At 33.0% G+C, this 14666-nt stretch overlaps 1 protein-coding gene across 1 annotated transcript in view; it reads right to left on the bottom strand.

Moving 5' to 3' along the window:
- Positions 1-3217: 3217 nt before the first annotated feature.
- Positions 3218-14666, bottom strand: part of LOC106459676 (putative carbonic anhydrase 3) — a 15720-nt gene continuing 4271 nt past the window's right edge. Inside the window, exons 3-7 of the mRNA XM_022386211.1 lie at positions 13761-13928; positions 10451-10605; positions 9172-9264; positions 7241-7474; positions 3218-3452 (exon numbers count right to left, since the gene is read on the bottom strand). Coding sequence (XP_022241919.1) covers positions 3318-3452; positions 7241-7474; positions 9172-9264; positions 10451-10605; positions 13761-13928 — 785 coding nt within the window. The 3' untranslated portion in view covers positions 3218-3317. The remainder of the gene's footprint in view (positions 3453-7240; positions 7475-9171; positions 9265-10450; positions 10606-13760; positions 13929-14666) is intronic.

Raw genomic sequence — 14666 nt, 5'->3', positions numbered from 1 at the left:
GAATGATAATTCCTATTCTGCTCAAAAAGACATTGCAGTAGCATATAGCTTCCAAAGTGAAAGGATTAGTGATTAGGATTTGCTGACCGAATTGACATTACCTTAAAATTACAGTTAACCAATGCTGTAAAATAGCATAGGTCACAAGGTGATGCCGTCAACTGGACAAAGAAAGTGAGGAACAGAAAGCTGACAAGATATTCACTGATTCGGTAGAGATGACAGTCCATTTTCCTACGTAGGTGTGCACACTTTCTGTGTATGTGAATAAAGATTGTTTTCACTGTCCATCAAACGTGTCCAATCTGTTTATTTCTCACACAACTTAAAACTCAGTCCAATTATCAAACACAGATTACACTCTTTGTTTCCTGATTGAATCTGTTGTTATTAGGGGGCCTAACTATCTGATACTTGTAGGAAAATCAGTTCACCTTAAAATACCACTAGGGGATATTTTCCAGTAGTTTTCAGTTTGTTCATAACAAAATAAGCTATTAGCGAGTATGTTATAGCAAAATAAAATATTTATAGAGTTCAAGGTATTTGTTCATTTTAGTTTGTGAAGAATACAAATTTAAAAACTAAGGTTTAATTATTAGAATTGTTACGTCTCTGTTCGTTTGTTAATTTCCCGTAGAAATTCTTTCCGAGAAACTTCAGCGATACAAGTCCTTTTTTAACTAAAACTAGTTTATTATTTCTCGATACAGCTTTATAATACACAGAATTTCCACAGTCAATACGTTTGCAATCTCGATAACAAAACACACACTTTATATTACCGTCACTACCGCTCACTTGACTCAATTATCTGTCTCTATCTATCAGCAATTATTATCTCCGTCTTGTCCTGGCAGTTATTTAGATTTAAAAATAATTATTTCTGGAGGAAATAATTATTATTCTGGGGTGCTCGAAGATTAAGCAATCCTCCTTCACCCCGCTCGTGGTAAAAGGTTACATTTCGTTTAGTGGTCAGCGGAGTACTGAGCCAAATGGGCTAAGGATAATTAATTAAACAAAAGAAGGGGGTAAATTTGGATATTACAATATTAAAAATTAAAAAAGTGAAGCAGAGTAATCTAAGGCTAAACGAAAACAAAAAACGGCCGATATCGGACAGATGGTCCTTCAGGGCGGCGGGGATTTAGAAATCCTATGCCGAGAATTTAATGTGGGGGAAACGGGCGTACCCCGAGAAAACCCACTTTCACTGGTAACAGTCTAATCTGTTACCAGTGCTCTATTAATGAGAAGAAGTAAGTAGCAAGTATGAAGGCAAGATGAAGGCCGGTGCTAGGGGTGATTAGTTCTTGAAGTCGTTGTGTAGTCTCCTGGAGTTTATCGTGGCAGTGAATAGGCTTAGTTTCCGGCTCCGGGCTCGTGGTAAAGGCGTCATTGGTAAGTGGTGGCTGTGTCTGAGTGCCTTTTTTTCTCCTTGTAGTGGTGGTTTGAGTGGACATCTCACGTGTTTTGAGAGTAGGTGAAGTTTGGGTAGCTTGATCGGATGTTCTGGGGTGGGTGGTAGAGTTCTGGTTGGCGGTGGTTGTCTTCATGGTGTTGTGAGATGAAGGCATGGGGGTGATTATTATCTCCGCTTTAGTTGCCGGGCTTATATACTAAAATAGAAGGCGCCTAGAAAAGACTAGAGTTGCCAGAAAAAGTCACGATCCTTCTAGAAACTCGTGACGTGTTACCAGCGTCACGTGACTTCCTCTGTCGTAACAGAATGTTGACACAGAACATCACATATTTATCAACTTCATAAAACTGGAAAAATGTATTTTTACAAACAAACAATATAAACTAGCACTTAGTACCTTTGTAGGAAGATTTATATCACACTAGAATTATGGGTGGTATCCACTACATCATCTTTTAAACACATTTTCCCTAATATGTTTGTATAACAAGCTTCTTGTAGGTCCATGACTTTGTTGGTTACAGAGTCTTTAATAATAATATATAGAACATAAAATCCAAACAGAAATACTATCAATACCGCAATTAATCAATTTTGCAACTTCTGGAGTCTATGTTTATTTAACTAAGAAAATAGGTGATACCGCCATTGTTTTCCTTAATCACTTCTATTTGTTGCGTATAACGAATTTGTGATATATTTATTTTAATGTCAACGTTTGTTTCGAATAAGTTTATATTTGAGGGCGTGTTTAGCTTACCGTGTTAATTACGTATGGCGAAGCTCCCGCTAATTCTCCAAGATTATAGAACAGTCGTGAATATAAGAATCAACAATATATCCATTTCCGTATCCAGTATTATTAGCAGGTTCTAGAAAATGTGTCTCACCTATAAAAACATCAAGGCATCCTGCCAAAAAACAGCAGACAACAGAGAAGAGACAAGTCTACTATGAAATTGTTATAACCGTGTAAGCTATAAACTATGATTTCGTTAACCCTTATCAACCGGAAAATATACGACATTTGGTCAGGAACAGTTATAAATTTCGAACGTCAGTGAATTCCCACCAAACGTTTATATCTCTCCAAGAATATTACTAATTTCTCATCGGACATCAGTGATTTTATGAAAATATTATCTTACTTCAATGGTCCAACAATTCAGTGCCTGACAAATCTAGCTAATTTCCCGCCTATTATATGTACGTTACAACTCGCTGGATATCAAGAAGATTATGAACTAGGAAGACGAATTTAAGCTATTTGTAAGTTAATGAAATTTCTGGTTATGAAACTTGGTTTGTAATAATTAATCATAATAATTGCTATTATAAATTATACTATTGTATATACATATATATATAGTAAAACGTATTTGTTTCAAAACAAAAATGGTGTGAATCAATCTTGTCGGCAAATTGCGTAAATTAAATAAAATACCGGCATATTTCTAAACATTAAATCCAGGGTACGTTTCAACTATTAAAAGTTAAATTATTTAACGCGGCTGTGTATTATTTCAAATTCTCAGTACGTAACAATCACATTCTGAGAAAAGTTTATGACATCCAAACTGAAAGTAACATATATATATATATATATATCTTTATTTAAAAGCTATACATTTAGATATTGGGTTACAATTCTTTTGGCAAAAAATATAAAAGAATTATTGGAAATTTCATACAAAGCTCAAATATAAATAATTTGGTACATACGTTTATTTTCATTGTAATTCTTATCTTTATTAACAAAATGAATTTGTAAGAAGTTCTTCTAAGTAAACTTTAAATCTGAAAATATTATTCAGTTTTTTTAAAATCCAAAAAGCGGCAATATTGTTCGAGGTATTCTATTTTAAAACGTATCCTAAACTCCCACTTCATTTTAGAAATTGTTCTTTTGTTGAGAAAAATCATAGGGCGGTATCACGATCAGCCGATCGTTCAAGGGCTGTACTGGTCGATGGCAGTGTTGTAGGGGATTACCATTAACGTCTACGAGCATTCGAAATGTCAGAAGCTAAATAAAAATAAAAACAAATTCAACTCGTCAGTATTATATGTTGTATAATGATAAAATAGAAGAAGATAATAGGAGTTCCAAATATAAGTTAAATAAATATCAAAGCCTTGTAATGTATGATGATGTAATTAAAAGTAATAATAATTATTCAGTGGTTAAAATGCTTTACTTGAAATCAAAGAACATATATAGATTGAACTATCTAAACTAGTAATTAGTGGGTTAAAAGTGTCTTATTTGAGTTAAGGGAATTATTTCCAATATTTCATTCATATCTTAAAATGTTTTATTTGAGTTCAGAGAGCAGAAAGACTTCTTTTTGAAATTTATCACTACCTGAAATATAAATATATTTTATTCACAATAAAAACTCTAAGTACTCTAAGTTACTTATGAGTGTTATAATAACTTTTTATCAAATATGTCTAATAATTAAATGATATTTACGTTAAATATATATAAACAACAACCTCAAAGAAAGTAGAACAGAGGATATAAAGTTAATTTACGTTGAATGATAAATATAAGATACTAGCAGCGTTACCCGGGTTTTCGAAAAACAAACAAACTACTCTCTCGTTTCCCCGTTCCATATTTCGATAGGTAAAAAATATTTTGTAAATTTATGAAAAAAAAAAAACAACAACAACAATTTGGGTTTAATTTTTGAAAATACACTATGAATCAGTTTTAAATCAGAGCTTCCTTTTGTTTTCCTTCACTGGCAAGGATAAATAGGCCCTTATGGAGAACATTTAGGTTATCTTATACACGTATGTGTACCCGTACTGGCGAATAGGATAAGCCTAGCTCTATCCCCCCCTCCCCCAAATCCCTCCTCAAATATTAAAATTTAAAATATAAATATGTATGTACCATTGTGTTCAATTTGCTTTAATGTAAATTTAATATATTTTTATGAATGTGATACCTTATTCACTTTTATATATAAAATATACTACAAAAAATGTAATACTGCACTTTATAATTTATCAAAAGGCGGAAAAAATCCATTTCCAGGTATTGAACCACCAGGAGAAAAAAAAAGTTGATTAAAATACATTCGCTGACTTGACTTTAATCTCATTTTACACAATAAGTATTATAGTGTAAGCCTTACTCTTTTCAAATAGTCTATTTTATGGTAAATAGCATTATTGTATTTTATAGGCTATGCCTACTGTTTGCTTTTTCGCACAGAACATTCTAATTCTGCATACATTTCTTTTGAGTGTGAGGTTAAATATGTGATGTATTAGTATATAGATGTATAATTAATAATTATAACTAAATAGGCCTAGCTAGTGTGATGCTAATAAAAAGAAATACAATTTCTAGGTTCTACTCATCTTCCACTTCATGCAAGCACTCTACCAGTTATGCTGACTTGACTTTAATCTCATTGTACACAATGAGTATTTTAATTTAAGCCTTACTCTTTTCATCTATTCTATTTTACGGCAGACGGCATAATTTTATTTTATAGGTTAGGGATACTGTTTGCTTTTTCATGGACATTTTAATTCTGCATACATTTCTTTTGTATGTATAAGGTTAAATATATGATGTATTAGTAGATATATAGTTCATGATCTATGACTAAATAGGCCTATAATGCTATATTCTAAATTAAATGTTAACTCAAACTTACTAAAAAAAATGTCAAGTCTGCGTAGAATTTATTCATGTAATGTATATGTTTACGGTAGCAAACGATAGACGCGTATATCAACAAAAAATTGTCGTTTTGCGCACCTTCACGTAAGAGAAGTGTGATCTGCAAAGTGAACGCGGCGAACAAACAAGCAAACTGAGAGGTTTTGAGTTTTATATATAGATAACTAAAATCTCGATTCTCTAAGTCAGTCAAACTAAGTTTCTAGCACTAATATGTTAATACTTAATGCACATATAGGCCAGGCTTTCTTAAGTGTCCAATTTCATGTCGCCAGTGTTCTGGGGCAAATTTCTCGGACTACGTACTTTACACAAACTTATAATAATTTCTAAATGATAGACGATGGGCAGAATTTTCCGAACATATATAATATGTTGAGTTTGTTTAAGTTTTTCCAGCAAACTAAGGAAATAACTAATTGTGAGGTGTTACATGTAGCATGTCGTCAGCAGAAAAATTTAATTTCAAAGCAATAACACAAACTCAAAAATTGTATGACTCAAGCCTTTATTGTGATTAATAAGTAAACATTTATGTTTTGAAAATTTGTTATTAGCTGACTGTTCTGTTATTTTGTCACATATAAAAATATCCAAAATAACATGTCGCCGAAATCATGTGTTTTCCTTTACGGTTATTCATTTTCAAGACAATAATTACAAAAGTTTGAGTAAATAGAAAGATTAGTCTAAAATCAATCCGGGAAGTATATAATTTAATTTGATCATACCCCAAACACAGGGTATCAATAGATATTTTGGGTATGTCCATTTGGAGCTTGTAATAAAATTAGTTTTTGAGCACGTGATCTCAATTACGCATATATCTAGTGTACTGTTTGATACTCAAATTATGTCAATTTGTTATATCGTTAGTCAAGACATTTGTTGTTATTAGTAGCTAAAAGGGTAAGTTTAAATTGCATTCTTCAATAAAAATCACTGAACATGAAATTGCGTGAACTCCTTTACGTCAGTTTTGCTTCAGAGGGAAATATATAGAGTGCATGATACTTTTCTCGCCTATTCAGTTTCCACCATGTGCAGATGATTAGGGTAGAATGGATTTGAAATGTATTAATGACAAATCAACTTATTTTCCAGCAAGAAAAGTCATTGAAAGTGGGATTACATAACAGGTGTCTATCACTTTAACTGTTTAACTAACATTCAAATGGTGTGAGTGGTGGTAGTTTTAGGTTTAAGTAACTGATGAATTACAAAGCTAAATCTGTGAGTGATAATTAGGGGTCTATTTATAAAAAACAGTTAATTGGAGACCTTGTAAGATGCATGTAAAGGAGTTCACAGAATGTGTAAAGGAAATCACCATTTTAATTCAACTCCTTGTTTATGCTTTGCACTTCTTAGTATAATGCCATATAATAATAAAAGCTTACGTTTATGATCTGTAGAAGCAGAATACACTATAACTATTCTTATTATCCTGCTATAGCTGGATTTACGGTAGATATGTAAAGGAGATCACATTAATTTCTACACCTGTCTTTGCTAATATACAGAGGTGGTATGTACTTCGGTGATGGGTTTCATATTTGTATTTTTAAAATGGATGGTAAACAAAGTCGGCAGCTGAAATATTATCACAGAAAAAAGGCAGCTGAAGGGAAAAACCCTCTTTCAATTTGTTTGCTTTTTGCTTTTTATTTTAGGTACAATATAATGTGGTAAAGGAGAACACGTGTGGAAAACAGTAGTAATCTTTATCAGGTGGAAAAATGAAGAACGTAGCCCGAGTGTTAGCTTTTTGGCACAAGGTTTTTCAGTAGTTATATTTTCAAGAACTGTATAAATCATATTTATAGAAGAAGTTTGTTTTTTTTTCAAAATTTTCCAGTTGAAAAATGGACACTTAAGAAAGCCTGGCCTACATATATACTTGACAAGAGCAGGACATTGTAACACCAAATCTTTCTCGCGAAACTAATCTACTGCTTATAAAAAGACAAAAATATAATATAAATAAAAATATTTTTACAATTTAAAACTAGACAGATAACATTGTTCAATATATATAGCATTTCAAACTCTGCAATCTCTATTACAATCTTGGAATTTAGGGAATCCATTTTTAGCTTTTCACATACCTCATTTGCATTGACTGGTACAGTTTCTTCAAAAACAGTCCAGGTAACAACTTCGCTGCACGGCGGTGTGGTCAATGACCCCTGATACCGAAAGTAACGTGTAATGTCTGCTGGCAGTAAGTCTTCAAAATATATGGGCGAGGTGAGCTTCACAGCACTTCCAGGGATGCTAATCTTTTCAAAGTTTTCTACGATTGGCTGCAAGCTGGTAAGGTAATTTCTGGAGTCAGGCAACTGTGCCATAAAGAAAACGACATATTTTCAGAAAAAAAATTGAAATAAGAGAAAACTCATCAACGTTCCATCTCTGATGAACACGTGTCTAATTTCTAAAACACTTCGCTTATCGGATCTTTCTAAACAGTTGCTTTTATTATATTATGTTTCGTGTTTTTTTCAAAACTGTAGTTGTATTTATTGAGAAGAAATAGAATATAAATACTTGTCGAATTTTGCCTAAACAACAAAACGTGCCAGTATTGAATCTATTTCTAAGTTCTCTCAATTAATATTATTTTTATCAATGAAAAATGTTAATAATCACTGAAAAAAAAACTCAGACTAGTTTCCATCTGATGCTTCTGTTGGTCACAAGTTTCCTAATAATCATTGAAAAAACTCAGACTAGTTTCCATCTGATGCTTCTGTTGGTCACAAGTTTCCATGTTCATCACAAGATTCTTGGTTTTCTTCCAACTCTCTCTACTCTCTGATGGAGGAATTGTTTCGTACAAACAAATTAGTATGCCAATGTAATCGCAAAGTAGAAAATATATCTTTAAATAATGACGCAACAGCATGTCCAATTTGTTTTAAAGTGACTAACGTATGACAGAGTAACTTACTAAAATAATTAGGCACACAACTGTTTATTTTTCTGTTGGAAGGAAGTTTCTTCTCTTTCAGAGCTGACGTGGATCTATGTCGAAGTGTTGACTATATTAACTCACGTGAAGTGTAGTGTTGGTGTAAATACAATGAGTCTTGAAGGAAAGTTAGAGAAAGTGTTTACACCACGAAGTAATTTGGACTTGATGTCTACATCTTACTTCCAACACATTCACTTATCTCACTTCACTTCCTTCTCTTGAGTTTCTCAGCCCCGGATCCTTTGTTTTTGGTTTACTTGCTGAAAATCATCTAAACATGGTTGACGGGGACGTCACAAAATAAATCAATGGTATATAAAGTCAAGTTAAAACGAAGGATTCATACACGTTTTTAATTCAACATTGTCTGTCTGTACGCCATCCCACCGAATTACGTTCACCTCATATTACCTGAGTGCTATTAGAATTAATGCTACGTAGGAAATTATTTTAGAATGTTTGTCAAAAGTAGGCATTAGTTGAAGAATAGGAAAGAGGATAGTAGCAAAAATAATTTGTTTTTAGCACAAAGCTACTAAAGGAACTAACTACGCTCCGTCCAATAGGTGGAATCGAAACCCTGTTTTGGTACTGTAAACCTTCAGAAGACGTTACTGCTGACCCACCAGAGGAACTTATTTTGTAAGGTAGCGCACAAAAAAACAACAAAATATCTTACAAGGTATTTAATAAAACTGCTGATTGTAACCATATCTATCAAAGCACTGTTTCTTTTCGCTTATGGCTTAATATACAGTATGTTTAAAAGGTTTTGATTATAATTCATACAAACACTTGACAACCTGAAAGATATATTATTTCTGATACACACATTTGTGAGGAGTGAAATTACCAAGGTTATCCACCTAATCCAATCGTTTGTAACAATAATATGTTTTTATGTTATATTTATATTTTAATTGGAGCCCGTCCTGGAGAGGTATGCTTATTACACATAGCTGTAACTTTGTCTTTTCAACAACTTATTAGTTCTACTGTGCAAATCAGTGCCACAGAAACATACCTGAACATGTTAAATATTTGTAACACGAAAAGAATTACCTTTACAAACACGGCAAATACTGCAATTCCATCGTCATAAAGTGATGCTACGGTAAAATTTGGATACTTCTCGTTAAATGCTACCAGATGCATCTGAGTGGACAAAGATCATTAATTTACATTAACGAATGCCACAAACACATTTACACAATTTATTAAACAAACGAATCTGGTCGATCTAATATCAACTCACATAAATATGCAACATTTTGGTTTGTAAAATTTTAAATAACTAACAGTTACCCTGTATTGAAAGAATTTTAAAAGGTTTGAATTAGTTTGGACTGTTTTGAAGTTCGCGCAAAGCTACTCGAGGGTTATCTGCGCATTCCGTTCATAATTTAGCAATGATAGAGGGAAGGCAGCTAGTCAACACACCCACCGTCAACTCTTGGGCTGGTCATTTACCAATGAATGGTAGGATTGAATGTCACATTATTATACCTCCACGACTGAAAGGGCAAGCATGTTCGGTGACAGGGATTCGAATCTGAGACCTGCAGATTGCGAGTTGAACGCACTAACCACCAGGCCTTAAACGATACAATTTTTTAATTTTATGTAAAATCTTTACGATAACCCTTGTTTTTTTGTCATTTAAAATACAGTTTTTATGACTTTATATACAAGACTTGTTTGTTTGTTTTGTTACTAAGCGCAAAGCTACAAATGAGCTATATGCGCTGTGCTTACTTCTGGTATTAAACCATAATTTTTAGCGTTATAAATTCAAGCTTACCGCTGAACCACCGTGGGGCATGCATATACAAAACTAAATTTGTTGTGTAATTTTTTAAAAATATATTGTTGTCATTCTTGTTTTCTTAATAAAAAAAAATACGACAAGAGACTATCTGAAACCTGGCTATCGCGGAAAATCGAACCCTGGATTTTAGAGTAAATCTAACGCTGACCCACCGGAATACGTTTAATAGGACAAAGGAAGAAGAGTTAATACATTGTTTAGTTATTCAGACATTCTCTAAACGTACTAATAATGTTACAACTAATGATTCTTGAGAATAAATCCACAAGGATTTTGAGAAAAATATTTAATCTCTTCTACCAAATACATACGCAGAAGTTAACCGTCTATCTACAATTAGATTAAACAAAGCCACAACGATAACTGAACATGGTTGTAAAATGTCAAAGAATTATTAAACTTAATAAATTAGAATTTTGATACAAATTGACTAAAAAAAGAAAGAAAGCCAGTGCACTTCTCAGAGAAATCTAACATTTTGAACGATTTGTATTTTAGTTAAAAACATTTCACCTCCACAGGATAATGGCGACCGTTTATGGTATGTTCCGATCCTTGAGTCATTGATGTGCTGTCCCAGTGAAAGTGCAACTGATCAAACTGGAAAGTTCCTCCTAATCCTCCACCCTTTACTTGTACTGCGTCGGATCTTTCTAGGATCAACTGTGCTGTAAAACGATCGTGAAAAGAAACACTACAATGTATATTCTGTTCTATAAGTGGTCGGCCGATGAACTTCGTTCACAATTAAAATGAAATTTGTTAAAAACATACTGAGTTGCTAACTTAAATCTCATTAAAATTAAAACTGGGCGTGGCCCAGTGGTTAGCGTGCACAAACTACGAAGGTTCAAGGCTCGCGCCCCGTTCCCGTAAAAAATGCGCTCTGCGCTTTGGGGTGGTAGGTGTAATATATTAGTGACAATCAAACGGTTAATTTCCGCTAATCGGTAAGACAAGAAAAGTTTGCGGTGGGTACTGTTGACTGGCTCCTTCTCCCAAGTGGCACAGCGGTATGTCTGCAGACTTACAACGCTATAAACTGGGTTTCGATACGCGTGGTGGGCAGAGCACAGATAGCCCATTGTGTAGCTTTATGCTTAACTACAAACAAACAAACCTTCTCTCTAATCTACCACTTGAAAATTCTGCTGAGCGAAGATAGCTTTTTGTGTTGCTTTGTGCAACAATTCTGAAGGCATAACATCATTTTAATGTGTGTTTTTTATATTACATGTTACATAGTTTTATATGTTTGCTGTTGTTGTTTTTTTATCAAAAGTGTATCTTCAGCACCACCGTTTTTTTCACAAAGTAATTTTAATTTTATATTTGAAGATACTATTAAGTATGAAAGAGTGTTTTTTATTTAATCCATAAGGGAATGTATCAGTATTATACTAGAGATCATGAAGTTTGCTCTTAGAGATAACGTTAATGTTAGGAAATAAATTTATGGGTTATTGAAATATATCAAAGTTGTCAGTATGATTAATATATTTTCAGTCGGTAAAGATTTACAGACAGTTCCCACTGGAGTTTTAAAGTTATAGTTTGTTTGTTTGCTTCAGAATTTTCACGAAAAGCTACAAAAATGGCTATCTAATTTTGACTTCATAGACTAGAGAGATGAGGCATTTAGTGAACAGCACCTACCGTCAACGCTTTGGCTACTCTTGTCTGACCGTAACTTTTACAGTACATCTACACTTCAAAGTGCAAAGAACGTTTTTGCGGCAACGGGTCGTGAACCACGAACTCTCGGAGTCACACCCCAAGCATGCTAACGACTTGGCTACGACCAACCCATTAAAGGAGTAAAAGGGAAATAACCTTTTCCCAGTGAGACTGTTTTTATCTTCAACATTCGTTCCTCTAAGCCCCATTATTGTGACGTGAAATTTGCTTATTTGTTTGTTGTTGAATTTTACGGAAAGCTACTCGAAGATTACTTGCATTAGCCGTCCTAAATTTAGAACTGATAGATAAGAGGGAAGGCAGCTAGTCAATACCACTCACGGCCAATTCTTGGGCTACTCTTTACCAAGAAAAAGTGGAACTGGCCGTCAGGTTATAATGCTCTCACGGCCGAAAGGATGAGCATTTTCAATGAAGAGATTCGAATCGAGCACCCTAAACACGACGCCATGGCAGTTCAGCTCAAGGTTAGCTTCATTCTATATTAATGAAAAGTACTAGCTTAAATTTACTTTCTTCTCTTTCACCTTTATTAACAAGTATTTATTGAGCAGTAAATAATGTATTTTAATTTTTTGGCAGACTGTCATAAGAGGGAGAAAAAAATTGTATTTTTGGGATGTATTACGCAGTGACCGGTAATTTGACCCCTAATCTTTTCACTCCCCATACATTTCACTGCTTGTAAGTTCACTCCCTGTAATAACTTGTTAATGTTAAATAATACTGATCAATAAAAGTAAATTAAAAATTAATAAAAGTGATGTAAGTTATGAGCTATTCCTCGTAAAAAGTTCATCTTGTTTTGTGTATTATATCTAGTAAGAACTTAGGTTAGGTTAGATTAGATTAGGTTATGGAATACTAAAACATATTTTTTGACATTAACAAATTATTACATGGAGTGAATTTACAAGGAGTAAAATGCATGGGGGGGGGGGGGTCAAGTTACCGGGAGTGAATTCTCCTACAATGATGAGAATGTAAAGTACCAGAACTACAGTTACTTTACATGTGTTATGCTGATTACTATGTTCTAAAATGTGAGGATATTAACCTATACATTGAGATATGTATTAAGAATCATAATAATAGAATAACATTAATTTATTTTAATTTATTGTATTTTGAACACTGAGGTCCGTTTTCTTGAGCTGTTCTTGATAACAACAGTTTTGAAATATATATATGTATATATATATATGAAATAATGTGAGTGCAAATCTATATAAAAAATACGCTTGTGTTCATTCCGGAACTTTTCTCGCAAATTTCTCTATCAAACGCTACAAGTCTCATATCGTTAGAAAGGCCTTTGTTCAAGGAGTCCACATTGCATATTGGCTTTTCAATTCAGAATCATCTTATCTGTGTTTTGCTTAGTCAAACTTTTTAATGCAAAGAGTATGCTACACAATGGCACAATGTCGTTGTCCCCATGTGACGACTGGCTTTGATTTCAACTTTAGTTTTTTATTTGCAAGGTATTTCACACAAATAACCCTTAACCCGCGTGTAATTTCCTTAAAATAACGAACATTGGACTAAATACAATTGCTATGGGCTTATCACTTTGAGAACACGCATTCAGATGTTTCTGCATATTCAGCTAAGTTTGCCTTCATTACAACTTTACATTTACTTTACTTTGCTTAGATCCATTTCATAGACTGCTATAAACAACTTTTTCTTTAGTACGGGTTTTATTCTTCGTTTTTGTGAGTTTCTTGGTTTAAATTTGTAAAACCGTGTCATGCACTGAACGCTCATAACTGTTTCATACTCTGTAAACTATTATAAGTACTATTACTTTACTTTATTGTGTACTTTACGGGTATTTTTATTAAATATGAAATAAAGTTAAGTCTACGTGAGGTTGTTTGTCTGACTACGTAAAATATACCAGGATTTATCGATTTAACACATAATGCCTGTAAGAAAGCGTAGCTTAAATGGCGTGTGTGAAAATGATACAATAAGAAAAATTCAAGTGAAGCGCATGAAAATTACCGCAAATGTTTTGCGGGTCGCAGCTAGTACACAATAATGGCTTTACCCAGTACGTTTTTTACTTATTCCCCATATAATCCTCAACGATCTGTAACTAACTTCACAAATAACTTACCCGTGTGTCCTGTATTATATAAAATGGAACTCAGAAATGGATTATCAAAATTATGAAAAACAAATGGACTCAGTTCTTGATTCACTTGAACTGTGCTTGTGTCAATGTTTATGGGAGACTGGTTGGCGCCGCCACAGGATGGGAAACTAAGTTCCCAGTTATCCGGACCTAAGAATATAGTAATCAACAGAACATAAAAAACTCTTAGTGTTATAGATTGAAATTTTAACTCCTTCAGATTCACAAGCTACGTTCAATGAAAGTAATAACTCTCAAGCAATTTTTAAGTACCATATAAAAGCATAGACTCCATAACAAAACATTACTGTATTACATTGAAATAAAAAATTAAAATATCAGTTTGATGTATAAAATTATTATTAGTGAACGATATTATCGTGTATAATACCCACCAAAATATTAGTTTTTGATATTAAACTGTAAACAGTTAACGTAATGTTAATGTAACTTATTTAACTGTAAATCCTCGAGCGAAATCTTAGTGTATTATATTAAAGTATAAAATATTTATGGAAACAGTAAAGTTACATATTCCAATGTAAAACAATATTTCTGACTGTCAGAATTTAGAATTATATATTCTTCTTTTTACCAACTGTCAAAATAAAAAGGCTTTAAGTTATATATTTCTTAATAGTATAAATATATACTATGTTGTTGTTGGGCTTAGGATTCTTCTACAGTAGGTGTATGTGACTTGGTAGCGATAAATCCAACGATGAATAAACAGCACGCACTTCACTTGTTTTCAAAATTATATATATATATATATATATATATTCAGAACAATTTAACGTATGTACATAAATTCTTCAACACTATTGACATTATAGGCATATCATAAATACTATATTTGTAGTTCTCTCCTTCTTCTCATATATCCAC

The sequence above is a fragment of the Limulus polyphemus genome, unplaced genomic scaffold (genome assembly GCF_000517525.1).
Source record: "Limulus polyphemus unplaced genomic scaffold, Limulus_polyphemus-2.1.2 Scaffold647, whole genome shotgun sequence".
Classification (NCBI taxonomy): Eukaryota; Metazoa; Arthropoda; class Merostomata; order Xiphosura; family Limulidae; genus Limulus; species Limulus polyphemus.
The sequence above is the reverse complement of the archived record's forward strand: the minus strand, read 5'-3'. Positions and strand labels throughout refer to the sequence as shown.